General features: G+C 44.8%; 1 protein-coding gene and 1 non-coding gene across 3 annotated transcripts in view; one reads left to right on the top strand and one right to left on the bottom strand.

Moving 5' to 3' along the window:
- Tgfb2 (transforming growth factor beta 2) overlaps positions 1-25,011 on the top strand; it is an 80,828-nt gene that overhangs the window by 13,196 nt on the left and 42,621 nt on the right. Inside the window, exon 2 of one of the 2 annotated variants that reach the window (XM_051186521.1) lies at positions 1,410-1,493. The exons of the other annotated variant lie outside the window; for it this stretch is intronic. Within the exon in view, the coding sequence (XP_051042478.1) occupies positions 1,410-1,493 (84 nt within the window). The remainder of the gene's footprint in view (positions 1-1,409; positions 1,494-25,011) is intronic. 2 annotated transcript variants of the gene reach the window in all.
- Positions 15,534-15,666, bottom strand: LOC127223775 (small nucleolar RNA SNORA70). Its single transcript, XR_007834656.1, has one exon. It is a non-coding gene; the product is annotated as a small nucleolar RNA SNORA70 (small nucleolar RNA).

The following is a 25,011-nucleotide window of genomic DNA, read 5'->3' as shown; positions in this document are numbered from 1 at the left end:
GCCAGAAGTAGCATGTGGTAGCAACATGACAACATCACGTGCAGTGAAAGGGTCATCACTAGACTTCCCCTATCCTGCCACACTGCCCATTTCAGAACCAAAGAGTGTGTTCCGGCTAGAAAGTCATATCCACCCACGTGTGAACGTGACACTGGGGTCTTGTTAGTGGGGTGGATGTTGGAGATAGTCAGTTACAGAATGTGGGAAGGGCTGTCCCTGTCTTATTTAAAGTGACATGTGTGGAGGGGTCCATGAGGACTTTGTCTTTGTTAAAAGAAGGTTCTAGTCTGTTCTGAAGGGCCTTTGTTTCCTCTAGAAGATACACCCATGCAAGCATGCAAACAGAAGGCACACAGATTCTAAGCTGATGCAAAGCTATAGGAAAAAAAACAGTATTCGTGCCAGACCTGGATGTAGGAGAGTCTGCTGTCGTCACACCAGCCAGGTTATTAGAAGCTTCATATCACTCAATTGCCTTTTCTCTGCCAGTCTGGCATCTTCTTGGGGGTTGGGGGTTGTGGTATGTGCTTGCCTTGTCCATACAGAAACATGGGTAAGGACATGGGAAATCAACTGATTTTAATCCCCATCTTCTCACATAAAAAAAATCTCATTGGAGAGAAGTAAGGTGTTGCTTTGACACTCAGCAGCAGCTTCTCTTCCCTTTGAAATGCATATGTACATGTGTGTCTTTGGGTTTTTTTTTTTTTTTTTTCAGTGAGTTTTCTTTTTCTGAGAATAAAGCAGCAGCATTTAAATCTGGTTGCTGTTCTGTTGAACATTAAAAAAAAAAAAAAAAAAAAAAAAAACCTCATGGTGTCTGCATAGCCCAGCTCCAAGGAAGACATGTTTAATTGCTTTCAAAATGTGCTGACTTTTGAAGTTGTAGGCCCATCACTCTAAATCAGCAGGCCCTTGGAATTCTGACCCAAACGTGAATGGGTTCTCATATGTGGCTGAAAAATGAGGACAGGTGGTTTTTAAGAACAGGCCAGCCAAACAAAAACCCAGGCTTTGTTCTTAACAATAGACTCTTTTGTCCCAGGGGGTCAAGACCTTTCTTATTCATCTTCAGTAAAATTCAAAGTATTACTTTCCCCCAGTTCAGTATATAAATTGTAAATTGTTGTTTTATTACGAGAGCATGTCAAAAGGACAATTGCATTGAGCAATGTGGGCTGCTGGGTATTGGCATAACAGGAGACCAGGGACTAGAAATCCGGGGTGGGAGCAATGCATTTGAGTGTTTAATGTCTTGCCCTGGTTATCAGATGCCTGCTATTTTGAAGGGTGGTGGGGGGATGGTAAGACTAGCCAGCAAGTCTCTTTTCTACTTGGAATCTTAGTGTAGTTCTGGGCTGGGCATGTCTTCAGTAAAATAGCTAATGACTGCTTTTTAAAACTCCTAGCTGTCTGCCCAGTTGTTACAACACCCTCTGGCTCAGTGGGCAGCTTTTGCTCCAGACAGTCCCAGGTGCTCTGTGGGTACCTTGGTGAGTATACTTGTCCCCTTTCTTCCTACTTTGACATGGTGATACCAAGTCTTTTATGTCTGTCTCCAGTGGGGAACTGGTCAGAAGGGAGGCAGGATTTTGAAAAACAGCTTGTAGGTGAGCAGTCACAAGAGTGCCTGGATTTTTTTTTTTTAGTCAATTTCACGAGAAGAGTTTGATGACTAGTTTGGAGGTGCAAGAATGACTACCAGGTGTGAGCTATGTGTGCAGGGATTACAGAGGACTTTAACATATTGATCCTTTGATCCACACAGAGGCCATTTCTGGAGGGCCCTAGAGTAAGGCCTGGGTGCTAATGGGAGGACCCTTTTGCAGAGTTTATTGGTGTTCTGCATTTTTATTTTTGACACACTGTAGTTGTACAATTAAAGATTCTTGGTGCTAAAAGGAGGTTCTCCCCCCACCCATTTAACCTGATAGAGGGAGGGAGGCTCCTAGAAGAGCCACATTGGTGCCATCATCTCTAACCTCCATTGTTGACATGTCTGGCTTGCATGAGAAATGGATTATCATAGGTTAGGCCCTCAACTAGTTGAACCTGGAGACCAAGCACAAGCCCCTCAGCTCCACATATTAGAATGAGGGTCACCAAAGCCACAGACATCTGCTACTTACTGATTTGGAACATCAGTTGGTTCCTTTAGCATTGACTAAATGCCTACCATGTTCTGGAGTAGTGAACCCACAGAAATAAGATTTGAACAAGCCAGCACTCAAGGAATTCAGTGGCTGAGTTGTCCCTGAGCCAAGGACATAAAGAAAGAAACAGACTAAGGTAGTTAGGACTCTTGAAGTGTATGTGGAGGTCCCACATAGACAGGGGATGATTTCACAGCTCTGGCCAAGGCCTTGTGTTTTTGATATCCTATTTTGCAACTTGCCATGCCTAGCCTTGCTTCTTAAGAGCTACCGTGACTCTTAAGTGGCTGGAGCTGGAGTCTTCCAGTACAAAGCAAAACAATAGCCCTAGTTCTATTAAGAGTATATGTTTATCTTTTTATCTTGGTATAGAAGGCCTCACGGCTGGGGGAACAATGGGAATAAAAACAGTAAAATATTTGATATGCGCTGGGGTAGCTCTTGTAAGAAACAGATTACTTTTGGTTTGTAAATTCTGGATTTTTAGATTACTCAGCTCTCTAAACCAAAGGGTTAAATGTGCTAATTCTTGCCATTCACTGACCAGTGTTTGGGAAGGGAAAATGGAAACAAATGAGTAAAGGCAAACCCTTGTCGAATCTCCTCTACATTCCTGTTAGCCCAGGTCACACCATGCATCCTCAGGACCTGGGTTAGTGACTGAAGGTGACAGAAGTGGGGGGGGGGGTCCGCAGTCTCCTTTTTTCCCCCATCTTCCTCCCTTCCTTCCTCCCTTCCTCCCTCCCTTCCTCCCTCCCTTCTTCCTCCCTTCCTCTCTCCCTTTCTCCCTCCCTTCCTTCCTCCCTTCCTCCCTTTCTTCCTTCCTCCCTCCCTTCCTTCCTCCCTTCCTTCCTTTCTTCCTTCCTCCCTCCCTTCCTTCCTTCCTCCCTTCCTTCCTTCCTCCCTTCCTTCCTTTCTTCCTTCTCTCTCTCTCTCTCTCTCTCTCTCTCTCTCTCTCTCTCTCTCTCTCTCTGTCTCTGTCTCTTCAGCACATTGTGGTTTGGAGAGGTGAGTTCCTTGCCCTTGTGCAGAACACTGGGGTTCAGTTGTGACCTGGCTCTGCTCCACGCTCCCCACAGGCTCCGAACTCACTTCTTCCTGCTTTTCCTCTCCTTCCTGAAGCCAGACCCATTCACTTTGTAACACTTTCACCTACAGCCTTATGGATTTCTCCCTCCCCTTCTGCCCAGCGAGCAGGCTGAGCCCTTTCCTGGTTCCTGGAGTAGTCTTTCCCCTTAGCTTCTCCTGTTTTGTCGAAGTCATTTCCAGTTAGTAATTGCCTGGAGCTTTCCTCTTCCTTTAGTGAAGAAGACACATGAAACTCCAGCACTCCTCAGGGACTCACATTGTCCTAAACATGCTTGAGGGTGAAGGCACAGATGAGGGCACGGGCTTTGCTAGGTTGCTATATAGTGGAAGGCCTTTCTACCCCATATAGCAGACCCCTCTGAGGTCTTCCAGGCAAGACTCTTTAACAGGGTGCCAGGAAATGGCTCAGTCAGGAAAGTACGTGCCTTACTCAGGAGGACCTGAGTTCAATCCCCAGAACCCACGTGACAACGCCAGGCACAATGGCATATATTTGTAATCCAGGGAGCCTCACTGCTGACCAGCTCATCTAGCCTAAGTTGTGAGCTCCAAACCAATGAGAGACCCTGTCTCAAAAGAGCTGGTCATGAGGAGCACACACACACACACACACACACACACACACACACACACACACACACACACATCGGGGAAGGGGAGGAAGGGCAGATTTCTATGCAGCAGCAGCAGAGCTCTGCTTTTTTTTTTTTTTTTTTTTTTTTTTGTCTTAGAAATAGTAACTGACTAAAAACATGAGTGAATGTCTGCAAGGTGCAAGCATCCAGGATGGGGTGAATTTGTCTCCATGCCTGTGATTTGCACACACCTGTATTGGAGTCAGCCTGTGTCAAGCTGCTAAAGAGCCTCCCTGTCACTTTGCCTGAACTATCCCTCCATTCCAGGAGATGCTGGGAGCAGATAGCAGCAGCAGATAGGGGGTAGGATACCTCTTCCCCTCTTCACCAGGTCATATGAGTGCTGATGATGTGTAGGCGATACTGACAGTGATCTGATGCTCCCTCAAGCAGTCCTTGCTCTTTTCTCATGTTAAGTTCATCATCCCAATAACACATAAAGGTGTGGTTGACCTGCCTTGGTGTAAAAGCTGGACTCCCACAAGTCTGTCCAGCACCCAGGCTGCACATGGCTGAGGATGACTATGTACACAGCTCAACGCAAACTCCTTAAAACTATATGAGATTTTTTTTTTATTTCAATTAAAAAAAATTCCATCTGTGTGTTTCCCAGGCATGAATGTTGTAGATGACAACATCCCTTTGTAATGTCAAAAGGTTGGAAGTGCCTGATTCTAGAAGTAGCTGGGTATGGAGGTTCATGTCGATCATCCCTGCACTAGGGAGACAGAAGCAGGAGAATCATGAGTTTGAGGCTAGCCCAGGCTAGACTCTGTCTAAAAGAAGGAGGCAAAAGGAAAGAAGGAAGAAAAGGAGAAAGGGATGGAGGAAGGAGAGAGGGAAGGAAGGAAGGAGGGAGGGAAGGAGAGAGGGAGGAAAGACCCAAACATAGGTAACAGTAGAGATAGCTGCTAGTTTCTCTGTGAATGCCTAGATGAACAGTGACAACAATGAACTCATTGAAGGATTTAGTAATGGCTTTTCAGCGGCCCCATTAAGATTTACAGATGGAAGCTGGAGAGATAGCTAGTGCTTAAGAACCCTTGCTGCCCTTTCAGAGGCCCCAGCCAGTGGCTCACAACCATCAATGACTCCAGTTCCAGGGGATCCTGTACCTCTTCTCCCCTCCACAATACTGAGCACAAACATAATACAGAAGCATACATGTAAGCAAAACACTCATACACATAAAATCAAATAAATAACTCTTCAAAAACAAAGATTTAAAGATGGCATTCCAAGCATAGCCTGTGTTTGTATACCCCAAGGCATCTTACAAAGCAGCTTTCTTGGGCCTGTCCTAGACCAGTGGAGTCAGAAGCACTGGGTAGGGGCTCTAAGCAGACTGCAGGTGCTTCTGACATCACTGAAGTTTGCAGCTGTGAGAGCTGTGGATGCTATGATGATGCAGGTCTGTTTACTCACAGACACCGGTGTGGTGTGGAAGGCTTCAGACCCAGTAGGGCCTCTGTTTGATCAGCTGGTGCTGTGAGGGAATGCCCCCAATCCACAGCACAGTCAGAGTTCTCACTATGTGGCTTCCCATTTCCAAAGTACCCACAGACATTGAGGTAGACCTGTTGCTAATCATGCAAAGCCCTTGCTCTCTGTCCGCATAAGCAAAGGCCTTCTCTAAGTGTACAGGGAAGTGAAGTGGGTGCATGTGGTGAATAGCATCTTGGCATCACACAAGGAAGTTATCCCTTCATCCACATGCCTTCAACTAGGCAACTGTGGGATCTGAAGGATGTTCTTTTTTATTTTATATGTGTGAGGGTTTTGCCTGCCTGCATATATGTACACAATTGGCATGCAGTGCCCGAGGAGGACAGAAGAGGGGCTGGGATCTTGGGACTGGAATTGCGACAGTTATGAGCCTATATGGCAGCAGGAACCAAACATGGCTCCTCTGCAAAATCAGCAAGCACTCCTAACCACGGAGACATCTCTTCAGCCTCCAAAGGCTGTTCTTAGACCCGATGTTTAATGTGCAGGTTTAAGACAGGTTTAAGACAGAGAAGTTAATGTATAATTCCCTGGGATATTGTTTGGTCAAAATGCTGACATTCTTATTATGGCTTGAATCCCATCCTGACACATTCCATGGCGTTAGGATCTAGCCAAAAAAAGAATGTAAACTCCACTGTCTGAACCAAGCTAAGCTTCTTCTGAGGTTGAGGTTTTCACTGTTCAAATGATATTTTTCTTAAAGCAGGTGGGACTCTGACCAAGCTCTCAGGAAGTGTAGTAGTGATTTGACTTGTGTGGCACTATGTCTCCCAGGACTCTATGTGATTTCTGAACCACCAGTACTCTGAATCTTCTCCTATACTAGGAGAATTTCGGTACAGTTTTTACTTCTGTTTTTGGTCATCGCACTATTTCAAGAACTGCCCAGTTCTCTCATGACTGAGCTCACTACTGAGGTGTGAGAAGGAGAAGAGCTGAGAGGGTTAAATTTACTCCCCAACAAGGCTTTAATGGAAATATCTCTACATTGACTACAGGTACAAATAGAATCCTAAAATAGATGTCGAACGCTTGCAGCAAACTTGGAAAAACAAAAGTGAAGAGAGGACTTCCTCATGTGATACTAATTTATTCAACAGTACTTATTGAGTGACTTCTCTTGGCACCAAGTGGACACCACAGAAGCAAACCCTTGCCATTAGAGATCTTAATTCTGGTGATGATAGACAATCAGTACTAAAGATTCAAGGATAAGGCACAGTCTGATAAATGCTCCAGATACCATGGGGAGTTCAAGTTTTGGGTGACAGAGGGAGGGATGAGTAACATTCTCACACAGCCTGGCATGGAAATGTTGTTTAAGAAGATAACATTTCAGCAGAGCCTGGAAGGAGACCAGAGTGGCTGTATGGGAAGAGAGTTGCTGCACAGGAGGCAGCCAGACTGTCCCTGGCATATCCTAGGACTATCACAAATATCCTAGGAGATGGGGCTAGGAAGACAAGGAGGAAAAGTTCATTCAGTATCCTATTGGCCTTGAAGAGCTATGGCTACTCCTCTGAATACAGGGTGGTTTTATTAAAGATTCACTATAGCCATTCAGTCGAGAATGGAGCACAGAGTAGCTAGCCCAGGCAGAAGCAGGAAGTCCAGCAATATCTTTATAAGGCATGGGAGTGAGACCTTCCAAGAACACTTCCATGTAAATCTATGCCACAGTGACACTGTGTGCACGAGTGCTTGTGCCATGAACATTTGGTACACGGAAGTCATCTTTATTTTGATGTATGGTGGGAAGAGGGGCATGCAGGTGCCACAAGTGTGCATATGGTCAGTATAGATAGAAGTCAGTTCTCACCTTTCTACTATATGGGATCTGGTATTGCACTCAGGCTGTCAGGCTTGGCTGAGAGTGCCTATACCTATTGAGCTATCTTTCTGATTGCTTTTGATTAGTAATTCTGGGTAATTAGTAACTCTCCTTCTTCCCTTCTCACAGGAAATCATTTTGGCAGCCCTCTGTGTGTGAAAGACAGCTACCCCCTGGGTCTCCCATCCTGTAGTAACAAACACAGAATGGCAGCTGTTGGAGTATGTGCTTGCTGTCATGTTTAGTAATAGTCCCCTTTGACTCAGTGGCTAGGGACACAGAGCACTGAACTCAGAGGTAACAACCATGCTTTAGCCTCCAAGAATGGCGATCTACCTTTCCTTGTGCCATGCAGAAAGCTAGTCTCTCAAGTCTTTGAGTCTGTCCAGCTGAGCCCAGTATAAGAAATTGAAATGGAAACGCCTTAGTTTAAATACTGAAGTCAGCATTTAAGTCAGGGAAAGTGTAAAGCCATGTCTCTCACCACTGGAAACTATTTCTGTTGGGCTGGATTTTGCTTTTTGAATCTTAAATTCTGAACAGCAGGACTTCACACCAGGAGGCCAACTTCATTCCTTTATCTGAATGAGAAGCATCAATTGAGTCTACAGATGGCATGTGTGGGAATATATCACATAGACTCTATTCTAGTTTCTTTTCTATTGCTGTAACTAGCACCATGGCAAAAGGAACTTAGGGGAGGAAGGGATTCATTTGGCTTCCAGGTCAGAGTCCACTGTTGAGGGAAAAACCCAAGGCAATAACTGTGGAGGAATGCGCTTCCCAGGATCTCTCCCAAGCTCTTGTTTAGCTAGTCTTACACAGTGCGGAATCACCTTAGATAGTGCCACCCACAGTGAGCTGGACCCTCCTTCATCAGTCGGCAGTCAGGGCAATATCTTATAGACATTCCTGTCTGAACTAGGAAATTCTTCAACTGAACTTCTTCTCTCAAGTGACTGTATGCTGTACCAAGTTAACAATTACAGCTAACTAGTTCAAGCCCCACTTTCAGGGAATCTAGAACTCAGTGAGGAGGTCAGGCCAGGCAGACCAAACCAAACAACCAAAACAGAAGTCAACACTGTGATTGGTTTCAAGCAAGGCATCCCAGAGGCCAAAAGAATTGCTTAACATGGCTTTGGGAGGTAAAGGATAGCTTCTAGAGGGAGATGATATTTGCAACCTGAAAGATGACCTTTGAGATTATAGTTTGTCCACATGGCAGCAGCAGGATGTGTTTTATATTTTCTGAAAGCTGATTTGTCCTTTCATGTGAGCTTGCATGACCACCATCTTGACGTGTGAAGCAGCCTCCTATAGTCTTTGAAAACTTAAGGTGTGTCTACAAGAGACCTCTTTTTTAAACACTGAGACTAGAACACAGAATTGTAGAGTTATATGGAGTGCTTATTTTTCAAAATTGGTTCACTGAGAAGATGCATTTAGCCTATTGATTATAGACTTGAAGGTATGGGTGGGCTATGGTAGTTTGGACTCTGTGAAATATATATAGTATTATTCTATAAGCTTGAAGTCAACCTCAAAACCCCTGCTGCCAATCCCAATGACCTACAGCAAAGATGTATCTCTTATTCATATTGTTATAGTATGCCTTCTGAGTTGACTATATTATGCTCAGGGAGATCTCCAACCAGTGACCCTAACTTAGGGTGACAGTCACCACCCATATTCCACAAGTCACATGGCCAAACCTGATTTTAGAAGGGTCCAAAGAGAGCACAGGGAGAAGATGAGGATGCATTAAGACCAGCCTACAGGAGATGACAGCCAACAGTTTAAACAAATAATACCAGCTGACACAGGGTAGGTGGAGGAGTTTGAAAAGAGAGAAAGAGTTCACCAATGTTGAAGATATTCTTTATTGTGGATATGAACTAAGTCTACACTGTGGCCTAGTCTGTACAGTTCGGAAGAGCTTTTTAGTGGAGACTGACTTAATGCTGAGTGGGTTGATGTTAGAAAGATAGACATGCTTGTACTTCCCTTCATTTTCATAATGACTTGTTCCTCTGATTGAGATGAGTTTTTCTGGCTGGAAGTACCAGGTCTCTGAGGCATATCTTTATGTGGTTCATGAAGTTTATGTTTGCCAGGAAAGTGCTGAATTAGGGTCCTTCATTGTCCTCCTGGTGCTGACATGCTTAGAACTGTCCATAGAGGTTGTCCACAGCAAGGATTTTGTCTAGTTACCCTTGTGATCAGAGTCCTTAGGTGCCTAGCAGTTTGCTAGAGGGAGCCAGACCTGCTGCTGTTTGTATGTCTCGTGAACTTCATGCTTACTTAAGCCTTTGTATCACGTTATCCTCTCGATTCCAGAGTCTACAACTTTGGTCTCCTGACAGAGACACTTTGGTCTTAGAGTCAGACGCTTACCTGTGTACCCAGTGAACAAACTGTAAAGTGTCCCCACTTAGCAAGGGCCTCCACTGTGTGACCCCTGTTGCAAGTGGCAGCTCTCTGCTGTGAGGGACCCTGAATGTGCAAGGTAGCAGAGTGCTTACAAGTTCATAGATAATCGCCAGCACAGCCTATTCTTAGTAGCAGCAGATGTTAAGCTTTCCCAGCCTGCTCCCGGGGTCAGTGGTGGGAAGGGGAAGACAAAAATTAAAGCATTGTTTTGCACATGGCTGGACATCTGTGTTTCTGAATTGCCCTGTTGTGTGTATGATGCAACTGCTGGAGCTGTTTTGCTGAATGTGAACTTTGTCCACCAACTGGAGTCTAAATTGGTTTTGGATCCTTCTGAACTCTAAATGGTCAGAGCATATTTTTCTAATATTCAGTTGGATTGTGTCTTAGCTCCGAAGTGGAGCTGACTCCCTCTGTGCTCACATAGGCAGCAGGGGGTTTTTCATAGTCAACATTGCTTGTTTCCCCAAGACTGGCTGCTGCTTTCTTCTTCCATTGTCCCCATTCAGGGAAACCAGTGGATCTGAGACCAGGGTGACTTTAAGGGTCATTAACTCCAGTAGTGTTGTTACGGAGAAGGAAGTTTGTTTTTCAGAAACTGAACAAGGTCAATCACCAGCATGGCTGACCTGCAGGTATGCAGGGACTGAGCTTTACATATAAAATCCACTCATCCTAGCACGGTAGTGCTAGCTAGTTCAGGAGTTCTTGCCTCCATGGTGCATCCAAACCAACTGGGAAGCCTACCCTACCTGTGCTAATGACAATCTGGATAAGTTCTGACCCAGCATCTATAGCTTTCCAAAGGCTGCTCAGGTGCTCTGGGAACCTCTGTTTTGGATGAATACCTATTACTTCTAGTAAAACCATGTGGTTCTGCCTGGCTGTCCATATTTTATCTTGAGGAAATATTTGCATGAAGAAAAGGCATCTCAGGTGGGCGTGCTGATGGATGGGAAGAACAGATTCTGTCTTTCCTAATAGCATAAGGGCATGAGAGCTAGTGTAGGTCTTGAGTTTGATCTCCAGAAACCACATTTAAAAAGCCAGGCCTGTGGTATGTGCTTGTCCTAGCTGGAGAGGGGAGGGAAGCAGATCCCTCTCCTCACTGTAACTAACCTGGCCGACCAGCTAAGCTTCAGGCCAGTGAGAGACCCTGTTTGTGTCAGATGAAAAACATGGATAACATGTGAGGAACGACACCCAAGAGCTTCCCCTAATCTCTGTATGCACATGCATACATGTGCGCACATAGATACATGAACATAAACACCTATTGTACACACCATTACACACAATAAACAAAAATAGAATAATACTGCTAACAGGTAGTGGCTGAATAGTTGGGCTCTGGGCTAATATCTGTTTGGGCCCTATATTTGACCATTATTATTCTGTTCTATAGACAGGACGTACAGGCTTACAGATATTGTGTGTCATTTCCCCATAGTCACACAGAAGAAAGATGGCTGAGCCAGAGCATGAACTTGGGATCTCCAACTCCAGAGTCATCCTATTAGTTGTTCTTCCTTAAGGGATAAACTGCAAATTTACATGAGATTTTATTTGTAGGAGCGAGATGACAGAAAGGGACCCCAGGGTCTGGGGACCATCTATCTCTCTTGTACAAGGAAGTCATTCTTTTCCAACAAAGAGAAAGATGTCTTTTCTTTTTCTTTCTTTCTTTCTTTTTTTTTTTTTTGTTGTTGTTGTTGTTGTTCTTTTCAATGCAATTTCTCTCCTGTAAGTTTATGACACCCATGGGTTCCAACATTGGCATCAGATTGAAGCAGGGGCTCATGCATGTTTTTTTGAAGAGCAAAAACTATTTTTTTTTCTACACATTAGATGCAGGGTGAGTGCTGTAGTTAATAATTACGGTATGTGATATAAAATCTTTACATTTGTCTAGACAACTGTGTTTCCTTTGTTTTTTCTTCTTGTTTTGTTTCCAGCTTGGTGAATTTCAGCCATCACTATTTGATTAAAGCCCACTGATTTTTGTAACACCTGCTAAAAGATTGGGGATCTACCAGCACCCGTCAACCAGCAGGGCTCAAAACTTTCCATAGTAGTCCCAAGCCTGTTAGTCCCCCTACACAGGAAGGAATGTGGCAGATTGGAGCCTCCAATAAATATTTGTTAAATGAGACAGGCACTGAATTTTGCAAATATGCACTGTAATAGAAAAGGTGCTGAGGACTTCTAGGGAAGAGAGAGAGTTCTGGATTTAGTCATATGTTGCTTTTTCTCCACACATGACAGGCTGGCCAGCTACTTACTGACTATCTGGAGGAATTCTGTGTCCACCAGTCGTAGCGGTTTTAATAGGTTTAAAAAAAAAAATCTTAACACCACAAGCCTGTGTTTCTCTCTCCACCTTGACGAAGGAATATTGTCTTCCTTTCCCCTAACCCTATATTCCTTTCTATTATTAATTTTGTCAGTTGTCGTTTTATACAAGTGTAGAATGCATTCTAATTCTCTGCCCTAGAATCTTCCTCTCCATCCCTATCCAAGCTACTCCCTCATCCCTATCACTCCCTCTCCCACGTTCATACTTTTGATTGTGTTTTATAACTCGTTTAGCTTAATCAAGGCCTTCCATGTGACCACTGAATTGGAGCTATCTGGTAGAGCCCAGTGGAGTAGGCAATGGGCACACAATGAAGGCCACACTTCCCCCCTCTCTGAATCCATCAGTAGCAAATAGCTCAGCAGTGGGAGTTAGGCCTCTTTCCCATTTGGCCCTCCCCCCCATGCCTGATGATAGGCATGTTTTTGGTGTAGATCCACCCATGGCTGTGGCGAGTACATGGTTGTAATGACAGTGGTTTACCCCAGAGACATTTCTTAGCTTCTCCCTGTCTTTCAGTTCTTACATTCATTTCATCCCATCTCCCGAAGTGCCCCTGAGCCTTAGAGAGGATGCTATAAATGTCTTGTTTAGGGCTGAGCTCTCAAGGATCATTTTGGTCATTTATTCTTAGCACCTTGTACAGCCCTGAAGTCTCTGTATTCATCTTACCTAATGGACAGAAAGGCCTCTCTGTTTAAGTGTGAGAGTAAAATTGCCTGTAGGTATAGACATAGATAGTTAGAGGGCAGTTCGACTTTGTGCCAGAGCTAATTTCAGCTAGAGGCAGGACACAAACTTGGCATGTAAGACATCAGTAGGCTTTCTCTCTACCAATGACAAACACACTGAGAAAGAAATCAGGGGAAACACTTCTATACATGATAGCTTTTTAAAAATTACCCCCCAGGAAATCTAACTAAAGGGGCGAAGGACCTCTACTATGAAAAACTTTAAAACTCCCAAGAAAAAAATTAAGGAAGATGCTAGAAGATGGAAGGACTTCCCATGCTTGTGGATTAATTAATATTGTCAAACCACTTTTGGTGAGATGGCCGTTTGACAATATTAATTAATTTTTTAAAAGCTATCTCAATTAAAATCTCCATGCCATTCTTCAAGTGAAACACACACACACACACACACACACACACACACACACACACACACACAGAGTATTTTTCTTATTATAAGTTAGGGAAAGTTCAGCATCCCCAGGGCATAGAAGGCATGGAGAGAAGAGAGAAGTGACTTTCCAGCCCACATGAAAAATGGGAAGCTGTATTTTGGTGGCTTCTCATCCCCAGCTGCAGGAATACCTGGGTGAGACCCTGTTCCCTCAGCGAGTTCAAGTTGCTGTCACAAGGGCTATAAAGGGACACTTGGGCCTGGGTTCTCATATCTCTAGCCAGACTTCGCGAGTATTTTTAGGGCTCCCTTTGTCTCAATCTGATTTGTGCTTGAAACTTTTACCACATGTAGCCTATGTTGAAATGACTTTTAAACTACTCTCTGGGTAGAGGTGGAGGGGTTGGATCACAACTGCAGCCTTTAAATGTTTTTTTTCCCTTTCTTTCTGAATTTTTTTAATTGCTAAATATCCAACAGGCTGAACAGAGGAAACTCAAGTCTAACCCTGGAGGGACCCCTGTTTAGTCATCTGTCTAGACAGATGAGTGTCTGTAACGGGACTCTTGTTTCTTTTGCTGTGTGGAACAGAAGGTGGCCCTTCAACTTTGAAGATGCTGACCCCCAACCTGCTGTCAATTCACCCACCCACCCACGGACCAACAATAACCTAGCATGTGACAATTAAGTTATGAATGGGTAGCAAGAAAATACAGGCTTTACATAGAGAAGGCCAGGTTACAATCTAACAAGGCTGCTTTCAGAACCTCACTTTAATTTTCTCTAAAATGAAGATTTTTTTTAAACCTTACTTTTTAATGACTTTTAAAGAACAAAATGATCTAACACACAAAAATGCTTCGTGCCTCATAAGGGCTGAAGAAAATTACCCCCCCCCCTTTTTTTTATTTGTTTCCTGGCCACTATTAAAGCTCTTAACTTGTTTTTCTATTGTGAGAATTCAAAAGAAAAAGTAGGTGGCACAGCTCATGGTTTTAGCATCAATTAACAAAAAAATAAAAAATAAAAAAGGACTGGCTGATGTCATTGATGTCATCTCAAAGTATAGAAAAAGAAAAGTTGAAGAGGTCCAAGTTTCTGTGAGAGGGGAAGAATGTAGCAGACACTGTTTATAAATATGAGGTACCTAAAGACAGTCAAATTCATAGATTCCAAGAGAAATGGTGGCTGCCAGGGCCAGGGCCTGGCTTGGTAGGTAGAGAGCATCTAAGCATGGGGTCTTTAGACTTTCAGTTAAGCTGGAAGAGTGAGCTCTTAAACTTCTCCATACATAGTGTGGTATCTAGTTAACAATAGGACCATGTCCAGTTAAAAGTGTGCCAGTTGAGAGCATACCAAATGAGGCATTCTTCCCATCTCCTGGCTTCCTCAGAAAATTGCTCAAGGCCAATCTTCTCAAAGTAGATGGCCCATGCTTTTAAAGTGGTGTGTGTGTGTGTGTGTGTGTGTGTGCATGTGTGTGTGTGTGTGTGTGTATGTGCATGTGTGTGGTTTCCATGCATATGCTCTGGAGACATGTAGAGAGGCCAGTGGAGGACACTGGGTGTTTTGTTCTGTCACCCATTACCTTATTCCCTGAGATAGCATCTTTCACTGAGCGGGAAACCCAGTCTCCTGTCTCCACTTCCCTGTGGCACTGGGGCTACAGTCATCTTAGTCGTACCCAGCTCTGTTCTTCATGTGAGTACCAGGGACTGAACTCAGGTCCAGAAGCCTGTAAACAATGGCTCTCACTTCCCGAGCCATCTCCTCCCTGTCTACACTAACTGTCTCACTCCTTGAACTCCTCATTTTAAGTTCTGTATGGATTGTCCCGGAAAATCTCAACCTGGGAAGGTTTATCTCATTTATTCAGTGCATTTTCACAGTGCTGTGGGAAGACCACTTGCTTGGAAGGGGAACACGGGCCTCCAGCAGAAAGGTACAAAGTCCCCACCTCCTGGGCTAAAGCACAGGGGTCCCCAGTCCTATTGACAAGACAGTGGCAAGGCCCCTCTCCAATGCTTTGCTTCAGATCATTTGTGCTGTCACTGCTGCTGTTGTTATCGTTCTTGTTAGGATGTGGCATTTATTACTGAATATGACTTGGTATGGTGAATGAGAGCCCAGTGAAGCCCGAAGGGGTGCAAGGCCCACCACTCGTCCAAGGACGAGCTGGGGGTCCTGACACTTGGTGAAGCCTCACTTCTTTGAGGTGTTGATCTTTCTGCAGTCAGGGAACTTGAACTTGACTTAATGTGGGGTTTTAATTGCATGTTCCTTATTCTGCAGCTTGGGGCTGCGGATGGACAGGATTAACCGGCCAGCGTGAATCCTGTGAACCCTGGGGCTTCCCTAAGGCACCCTGCTTACCTCACATGCTTGCCATATCCACCAAAAAGTGTCTCCAAGGTCCCTTAGAGCAATTCGTACAGGTAATAGGTGGTACACACTCCTGAGGAGGCTGCTGTGACTGTCCATTGCACACCAGCACCCTGTGAGGGAATGACTGATTGGCTTAACCGACTGCAGAATTTGCATTCTTTCTGATATCACAGTCTCATTCCCCTGCCTTCAAGTAGCTCATACATAATCCTTTTTGTGGAGATAGACTAGTAAAAGAACTATTGTATTAAACACAATTTTTGGGTTTTTTGTTTGTTTTAATAAGTGGATTTGTAGGCACAGCACAGTGTGAGTATACATGAACGATGGCTGGCAGATACAACCAACTTGTAAGAGAAACCATCCTGAACATTCAGAGAGCCCAGTGTTATCTGTGCAGAGATCAGTCACAGTTTCTGCCAGCTCATGCGCAGTCAGAGGAGAGAAGTAGATATCCATGACATTAGTAAACCTCTTCCCACCCCACACCTTGGCTCACGACATCCACAGCCGCTGAATCGCACTAGAACCCAGGGCGGTGCATGGCTGGGGGCATGGTGCCTTTTAGTCATGTCTCTTTCAATACAACAGCCATCAATAAAAAGCTCCAGTAAAATGCGGTTAACCACAAGGGCATCCCTCCCCACCCCTCGCCCCAGTGTCAGTGCTGTGATCCATTCAGTCCTGTGCTCTTCACTCCAATATACTTCAAGGAAAGAATGAAAGTTCTACTCTTTTCTGGACCCTGCTTCTCTGCCTGGGAGCTCTGGGACCTGCCCAGTTATGTGGGTGGCTGTGGCTGGGAAAAGCTCTGCCCGGATCTTGGGATAACAGGGTGGAGAGATGTAGTCTGCAGTCCCTGAAAGTGTCACTGACTGAATTAAATGCGGCTCCTCTCTCACTGGTACTGCCCTACCCTTTCCTCGTGGCATTGTTAAAATAAGTGCTGACTAAGGCATCCGCTGGTCGCCACCTGCTCTGTTTTCATTCATGAAGAATCTGTTTGGTTATGTTATCATTTCCTTACCTGTTCAGGGATCAGTTGTGATTACCTGGGGAGGAATGGGTGAGGCAGAAGGGAAGGCAAAGTAAGGAGAGCCATGGAAAGAACTTAACCTGTTTCTGTATTGTGCGTGTTGTTGCCATCCTCCTGGGAAGTCCTTTCCCAGACAGTCTAGAAAGACATCTGCTGGCAGTCCAGTTGTCACCCAGCATTCATTGATGTGTGACCTCCTGCCACCCACAGGGGACAGCTGGCTGCACTGGCACCTGGCATTTAAAAGCAGAGAAGGGATACAGTGTTCTGCAGCCTTGCGAGATGGGTCCTCCGCCCTTCCTTCCTCCTAAAGCCCACTGTCAGTGTTCCTAACTCTTCCTCAAAGGCTTGTACTGTAAGCTTCTGGGGTGAGTATCCAGAAGGCAAGTGGGGATTCATGGAAAGGTCCCCCTTTTCTGTGTGTGTGTGTGTAGTCCAGGTACTCCTGTCATCTAAGCTGGGAAGCTGAATGTTCACAAACTGTGCTACAATAGTGTTTACACCTTCCTTTATGTGCATTTAACTCATCTGGTAACATCCGACTGCATTGAAAAATTTTCACGTGTGGAAACTGTTACCCTTTGCTGAGAACTGGCTGCACTGCTTTTTATCCATACTTGGTGTCTGCTCAGCATTGCTCAGCAGTTACAGAAATGCTTATGGAGTACTTCCTGTGGCCAGCATTTTGGATACTTTGATTTGTTTGTTTCTGGCGGTCATAATGTTTGTTTTTCTCCATTTCTCTTTTGGGGAAAACGAGGCAGACAGAGGCTAAACTACTTTTTCAGATGATTAAGCCGCAGAACCATGACACCCATCCACCAAAGATGCCATTGTCATTTACTGCCATTACGTGGAAAGGTCAAGTCCATGACCTATTGTGCCACCCAAAGCTTCAGTGTCATTTATAGATTAGAGCATAACCCCTGGAAATAAAATGGCCCAGGTCTGAATATTGGAAGGAAGAGATTTCATTCTAGAAATAGGTTCCATTTAGCACAACATTTCGAATCAAAGTGCACTGGATATGCTAGGGTCTGAAGCTAAAAGGAGGTCGTATGAGAGGTGCTCATTAGATGACTGTTTCCTTTTTAAGTATAATCCTCCGATTAGCAAGCAGTACACATGTTTATAAGCTGGAAGGTTTTCAGTATCTTTATTTGAGTTGCACGATGTGGCCCAATGCAGTTTGGCCCCAGACTGCCGAGCATGTGTGTCTGGTGCCAAGACACCACTGAGCTCCGCCTGAGATACCAAGCATTCCAGGCCTGTTACCTTGTAAGTGTAATATTTAACAGATTTTTTTTTTCTTCTCTGAGACGGTGAGAAGAGCTGAATAGGATAGAGGCTGGTTGGACTGCTGGCTCTGGGTTCCCTGATGAGAGGGAGGTTTGAGTGGGGGAATTACCTGGAAAGGTAAACAAAGATTTGCCACAAACAATCCCTTTGCTGATAATTCAGCACCTAGAAGGAGATAACAGAGGATGTGGGGTGCTCTCCATGTGTGGATACAGTGCTCAGTATCTGGCTTTGATGATTCTATTTTTTACTCGCCGTCTATAGGGCAGACTGCTGAATCCTCCTTGGTATATGGAAAATATGCAGCCGAGTCATGTGTGTGACCCACTGTTAACCCTGTGCTGTTCTAAGGCCCCCAGTTATATGTTAGCACAGCTGGTATAGGCCAGCCATGCTAATACCTAACACATCAAGCTTAGCCAAATGGGTCATTGTTTACCTTTCTTGGACCTTCCCAACAGCCCTAGGAGTTAGGTGTTATTAAAGTCTTACGTTCCTGGAAACTGAGTAAAAAGTCAAGCTGTTTGCTAAGGGTCACACCACTATGTGGGAGAGCTGCCTTAGATCTCCTTCCCTTAACATACAACATCTTCATTAGCATCCGTGACAAGCTCCTAGGCAAGGCCCTGGAAGTCTGGGCCAGCCTGGCCCTCTGTGACAAAAGGAGGGCCAGTGTTCTAGCTGCAAGATGGCTCAGTGGGTAAAGGTAAAGGCAGCTGCTTCAAAGCCTGCCCACCCGAGTTCCATCTCAGGCTCCACACGGGGGATGGAGAGTGACAAACATGCCTGTATGTTGTCCTCCAACCTACACATACACTGCGTGGTACACATGAGCACGTACACACACACACACACACACACACACACACACACACACACACACACTGTGCGTGCACACACAATAATTCTCACTTTATTTTAAAGGGGTTGTGGAACTGAGGCAGAGTTTTAAAAGTTTGTGTTGACCACTGTGTCTATAAGAGCTGCCAAATGAGATCTTTTAGGTAGGTGTGTGTGTATGTGTGTGTGTGTGTCTATGTGTGTATACATGCATGTGCATGAATGCGCGTGTGCAGACACACATTGTGCATGGGGCAGTCAGGATGAGGGCAGGGGGGAACAATTTTCAAATTGAAGAATTCACAAAGTGACAGAGAAGAACACATGCCTTGTCCCTTGTCCCCTGCTAACTCCTATACCTTTACATGATGAGTTGAGGCTAAGGAGACCCTCCCCCAGAGAAGAACACATGCCTTGACCCTTGTGTCCTGCTAACTCCTATCCCTTTACCTGATGGCTCAAGGTTAAAGAGACCCCGCAGTTTGGGTTGCCACAATTATCTTTAATTCATCCACAAAATAAACCCCGAATTCCCTTTGAAGTGCTTTTGTGAAAATGCAGCCTTAGTATTGGACAGGACCCTGTGAGCTCCTCCACATCCTGCAGGGCCAGGGCTGTCTTCCAAGGAGGGTGGAAATATAAACACAAGGACCTCCCTCCCCAGGGCCCCTTGCAGGAGCCTTTATTCAGCTACTGGTCCTGTTGCCTTGGAAGATTCTACTTTGGTTGAATTTCACCCCAAAAGCAATATTTTTAGCAAGAGGTGGAAAATTCTAGAAGCAAAGGTGTGAAATGAGGCTTTTTGGTGAGTGTTGTCTATGGAAGAGCAGTCATCCCTAGCTTGGATGAGATGTACTCCAAGACACACATTTAGGCTCAGCAGGGCTGTGTTCACAAAGGTACTTGATGGCTGATGGCTCACCACTGACTTGGTGACTGTTTCTAAGCAACAGCTTGTGCTTCTTTAGTAAAGTGGGGAGTCGTGTGTGTGTGTGTGTGTGTGTGTGTGTGTGTGTGTGTGTGCGTGCGTGCGTGCGTGCGTGCGTGCGTGCGTGCGTGTGTGTGTGTGTGTGTGTGTGTGTGTGTACAATCAGGTTTTTCTCTGCTGCCTCGCAGTACCACTGTATCTCATGAGCAATGGGAAATGGAGACCAAACCCAAAGGATGAATTTACATAATTGCAAATGTCCAGCTAGAAGAGAGGCAAAGTGGCTAACTAGAAATAAACTAGCTACCTTTTGGGTAGAGAAGTGTGCTTTGGGAAGATGAGTTCTTGAAACCATCACTCCCTGTTCCTAGCCCAAGGCTAGGGTCATCCTCAGGAGCCATATGTGTGCACTACTCTTCTGAGAGAGTTCCTTTGCAAACCCTAGGAGTATATGACACAGGGCATACTACTCATCTCAACTTTAGAAAACACATGTCTGTGAGATTGAGGAGTTTGTTACCCAACCCAACTCTACTGCACAAATGGGCCCTGGTTCTGAAATCTGACAGTCAGCATGCACAAGGACAGGTGTTTTCAAGGGACTCTGTGAATGCCTAAGAGGAGAGACAGCAAAGCACGGGTCTCTCAAATTTCCTCTCCCATTGCAAGTAGCAATCTGCATCAAGAAACAAAGACTCTCAGAATTGCGCGCATGTGCACGCACGCGTGTGTGTGTATGTGTGTATGTGTGTATATGTGTGTGTGTGTGTGTGTGTGTGTGTGTGTGTGACAGGCAATGTCCTGAGGCCTCTTTTGGCACTGGGCATCCTGGTGAGAATTCCCAAGGACTGGCACTCCTTGTAGAACTTTTATCTACTCATCAATTGTGGATGTGTAGGATGTTTTTGTTTCTTTCTTTTTACATTTTTAATGAAAGGATTTAGCCACAACTACTGTGTAGGGGACTCACAAGATGTGGGGTACAAGTCATGAGTCAGAAGTTTCAGTAGAACCAGCGGCGACTTCTGAAGAACTTTCCATGGAGGGAATAGCAAGTAGGAGCTATGGCCTTTGGATTTCCCCATCAGGAAAGGTGGAGTGTAAACATGTGCTGGCAGAGAGCCGGTGTTTTGAATGTCAGAATCATTGTGCAGTGGCCCAGGCACCCTTGCCCTCTGCCATCGTATTCCTTCCCACACCATGGAGTTTACCATTTGTAAAACTGTTGTGGTTATTTCATCAGTTCTATAGAAATGAGATATACAGAAAGTTTCATCAAAGGTTATGTAAACCACATAAAGCAATTCACTCATTCCCTTCCAGAACACCTTGATCCATTAGAGCAAAGAGAAGGAAGGGTTGGTGATGTGGCTCAGTGGTGGGAGTCTTGCCCAGTGTAGGCAAAGAGCGAATGAGATCCATCCATGGCACCAGAGGAAGATGGAGAGGTGGGAGAGGGAGGATGACACTAAACATCATAAGTGTTTTAAATGCTTTCAGCACTGGGTATTATCTTATTTTTAAAGAACAGTTTTCATAATTCATTATTTTATAGGACAAGAGGTTCTTTTCTTTCAGAAGTAAATCATCCAAGTAGCTGCACATATTGAAGTAGATTCAGAAAGCAACACCATAGAAAGGCAGGTTCGTGGGCTATTTGAAAGTAATAGAAATGCAAATATGCTAAATGCACTCTCGTTCTCTCTTTTAAACATTTAACTATGTGTGTATGTGTGACTATGTGCACTTGAGTAAAGTGCCCATGGAGGCCAGAAGAGGGAGTCAAAGCCCATGAGCTAGAGTTACAGGTTGTCATGAGCTGCCAGGTGGGTGCTAGGAACTCATATCTTTTGGAAGAACAGCAAGGACTGTTAAACACCAAGCCTCTCTGTATTCTGCTGATAGAAACAGTATTGGATAACAAAGTGTACCTGAGTGTTGAAAGGAAGGCCTGAAGGTGTGCTGCAAATCAATTCTTCTCTGGCTTCATGAATTGGCTGTGGGATCTTTAATATGTTCACTTCAGGAGTGTGTATATGTGTGTGTGGGGGGGTGCTGCTCAAGGACTTTGGAGCCAAGAAAACCCATGAAGGACAGGAGGGAGGCAAGTAAAGGGGGCTCCTGCCAAAGGTTAGCATCTCAGAGGCTGAGAGAGGCGGGACAGAGAAAAAGGCCAGCTCCAGGCCTCCAGCGGTTGTTAAAATGGAGTCCTGTGGTTTGTCACGAGGCTAACTAAACTGCCTCACTCTCCTAAGCATAGGTCCACTCAGTTACAAAAAGGGAATGAAAAGGGATTGCCCTAGGGGAGTCCTTACAGGCAGCACCAATGGCATGAGGTCAGACTCAGCTACAGTGATTAGCTCTTGACCTACTGAGATTGACTTTCTAGGTACTGCCTTAAAACTTGTTTTAATCTTAAAGTTCAAGGACAGCCCACACATACCATAGGTTCTGACCAAAAAAAAAAAAAAAAGGGCAGAAGTTGAAACTCAAATACCTTAGGAACTATTGTGAGCATGAACTTGAGGGGAGGATCCACAAAAGTAGGATGTTGACCATGAACTGCAGGCACTTGAGAGGACACCCCCAAACACTCTGCACCTCTATACCACTGTCATCCATAGGACCAGGCACAGGGTGATCTTACCTTTCTCCCAAGAGGCACTGGGGTTTACACACTGAAGCCCAATGAGCCCGTCTGAGTTTGACATGGATGTGGGAAGTGGGAAGGGGACTCCCTACGCGTTCAAGGCCTGAGTTTCACTCTTTTGTCCTCCTGCTGGTACGTTGTTGTGGCTGTCTCTGAAACTCAGTTGCCTTATCTGCAGACTGAAAGGTGAAGCTCAAGAGATATTTAGGGGCCAGAGGATCAGATAAGAACATGTGATCAGATGTTCCTTGTCTGAGGATGGTTTCTAGGGCTATGTGCACTGGGCACTCTTACTCAATACAAATTAGCAAGACTACTTCTTTCCACAAGAATGGACATATTTGGGTCTGGCTAGAGCCCTATGAAGTGACCCCTACTTCACAAGCCAAAGGTCATATGACTTCAGAGGCCAGTGGGAATTCCTCCTAAGAGGCAGCAGTCCTTGGTCAAAACCCTTGATCCCTTGGCCATGACACTTGGGAGATTGTCCATGAAGGCTTTAACATCCACATATCAGAACCAAGACAGAAGTTTCTTCTTCATTGAGCTTCAGCAAACAGCTTTGGGTAGGAAATGACAAAAGCCTTGCCCAGAGAAGGCTTGCTGAAGGAACAGTGATGTGGCTCCTTTGTCATCTCTTTCATAACATAAATTTACTTTTTATAAGCACAGTTCTACTGTGATGGCACCATGGCTCCTTTTCCATCTTTTCTCTTTGGGGAATTCACTGTTGGAGCAATTAAAACTAGCCCAGACAGTACAGTATGGCCTGCCATCCAGTTTTCTCCTTGGACATCATCACAGGAGACTCTGGTTCCTCCCTTCTGTGCCTAACTCTGTCAGAACCTCTTTCTTGTACTGAGCTTGTTCTTGGATTTTTTTTTTCTTTTCCTATTCCCATCTCTTGAAGGACTACAGAGCAAATCTTTATGAGACAGAGGCAGGGAACAGTAAAAAAGACTGTGGGCTTGGAGTCAGGCACACTTGGGTTAGTTTTCAGCCAATTTTTTGTTTCAGGTTCATGCAGCTGCACAGTGACTTGCCTGTCAGTAAACCCAGTCTTCACTCAATAGAAGGGTTGGGAGGAGAAATTGTTCAGCCCAGTCTGCACTACCCATGCACTGGCAGGTATTTGAGATAGCCAAAGGCACCAAGGTAACAGGATGATTCTGCCCAAGAAAGCCTTTTGTCAATTTGTGTTCAGCTATGGGAAGTGCTGATGGCAATTTCTCTTGCTCCAAGTTTCCTTGTATACCTGGCTTTTGGAGATCTAATCAATATTCGGTTTTTCATAAAAATGGCAAAAATTTATTACATTTATTCTTTATGTGTGTGTGTGTGTGTATGTGTGTGTGCACACACACTTTTGCTCATATGCTCCAGGATACCCATGGAAGGCAGAGGACAACTTGGAAGGGTTGCTTTTCTCCTACCTTGTGGGCCCTGGGGATTGGACAAGTAAGGCCTAGCAGGTACCTTCACAGGTAGAGCTGTGTTACCTACCTACACAACAACAACTCTTGCAACCGTAAGAGCAGATGGTTTCCTAAGACTTGTCCTACTGAGCCAGGATCAGCTGTGTCACAGATTCCTGATACCAATAGTTACAAGTAGTGATGCAGGTGTGGCCTCAAGAACCATGCTGTTTTGATGGGTCCTTGTGGCAGGGAAAAGGGTGTCTCCTGTCCACAAGGGTTTCTGTATTACCATTGCGTTGAGACTTGTGACGCTTCCTATAGACATTTATGGGAAAGACATGAAGTTCATCTTAGAGTATATGTAACTCTTAACTCATCTCTTTTGCTCCCAGAATAGTATTAATAATATGACTTTACATTAACCAAATATTTCTTGCCTCTTGTCATTGTTACAGTTGTTCTTTATCAGTGAGTGCAGCTTGGATGTGATTTAGAGACATCATCATTTTCTACCTTTGACTCAAAGCTGTCTCCTGATCTCAGAAGAGATACTGGTTCTAGTTCTAACATGTGGTCATGTTAAAAAGTTTCATGACCCACAGGACTTGGGATCAATGGGGGTTGGCTGTTTCTCAGTGGGAATTCCCACTTGCCTCTGAAGTCCTGTCCCTTTGATGAAAACCCATGTCCTCCAGTGTCTATGAACTGAGGGTATATTTTGCAAAACTTTAGTTAGAACCAAATAGCTAATGGCTGTGCTTCTGAAAGCAAGTAGTGTTGGAAATTCAAAATGATAAATAAGGGTGAGGTATTACTATTACATGTTACCTTTTCATACAACTACAACACCTAAGAAGGACTCTGTAATACTCCATATGACAAATGTGGTTAAAACACACAGGAGAAGTAAACACTCCCTCTGAGTGATGAGCCTAGGCTGGACGTTCAAGGGTGAGCAGAATTTCTAGTGTTTCTAGGTGAAGAATGACTGGTATGTCCAGAAGCTCTTGGCATGTTTGGAGATTGGAAATGATACGGTGTGCTTAGAGTAGTGGAAAAACACAGCATGGAGGGTGGCGGCAGGGGAATGGCAAGGAGGTCACAGAGCACTCCTGATTCTGCAAAGGTAGTTTGGGGCCATGGTGTACATGGATCAGCACGTGGTGCAATTGTCTATTTGCGTATTTTAAATGTGTTTAACCTCCCTTGTCGGAGGTTAAGGGAAAGGATAGTAAATGTGGAAGTTGCCTTGCTTCATGTCATTGTTCCCACTGGAATGACCTCTGAAGGCATTGCTGTGTGGTCTTGCTCAGTAAGTTTT

This window comes from Phodopus roborovskii, unplaced genomic scaffold (assembly GCF_943737965.1).
Source record: "Phodopus roborovskii unplaced genomic scaffold, PHOROB, whole genome shotgun sequence".
Classification (NCBI taxonomy): Eukaryota; Metazoa; Chordata; class Mammalia; order Rodentia; family Cricetidae; genus Phodopus; species Phodopus roborovskii.
The sequence above is the reverse complement of the archived record's forward strand: the minus strand, read 5'-3'. Positions and strand labels throughout refer to the sequence as shown.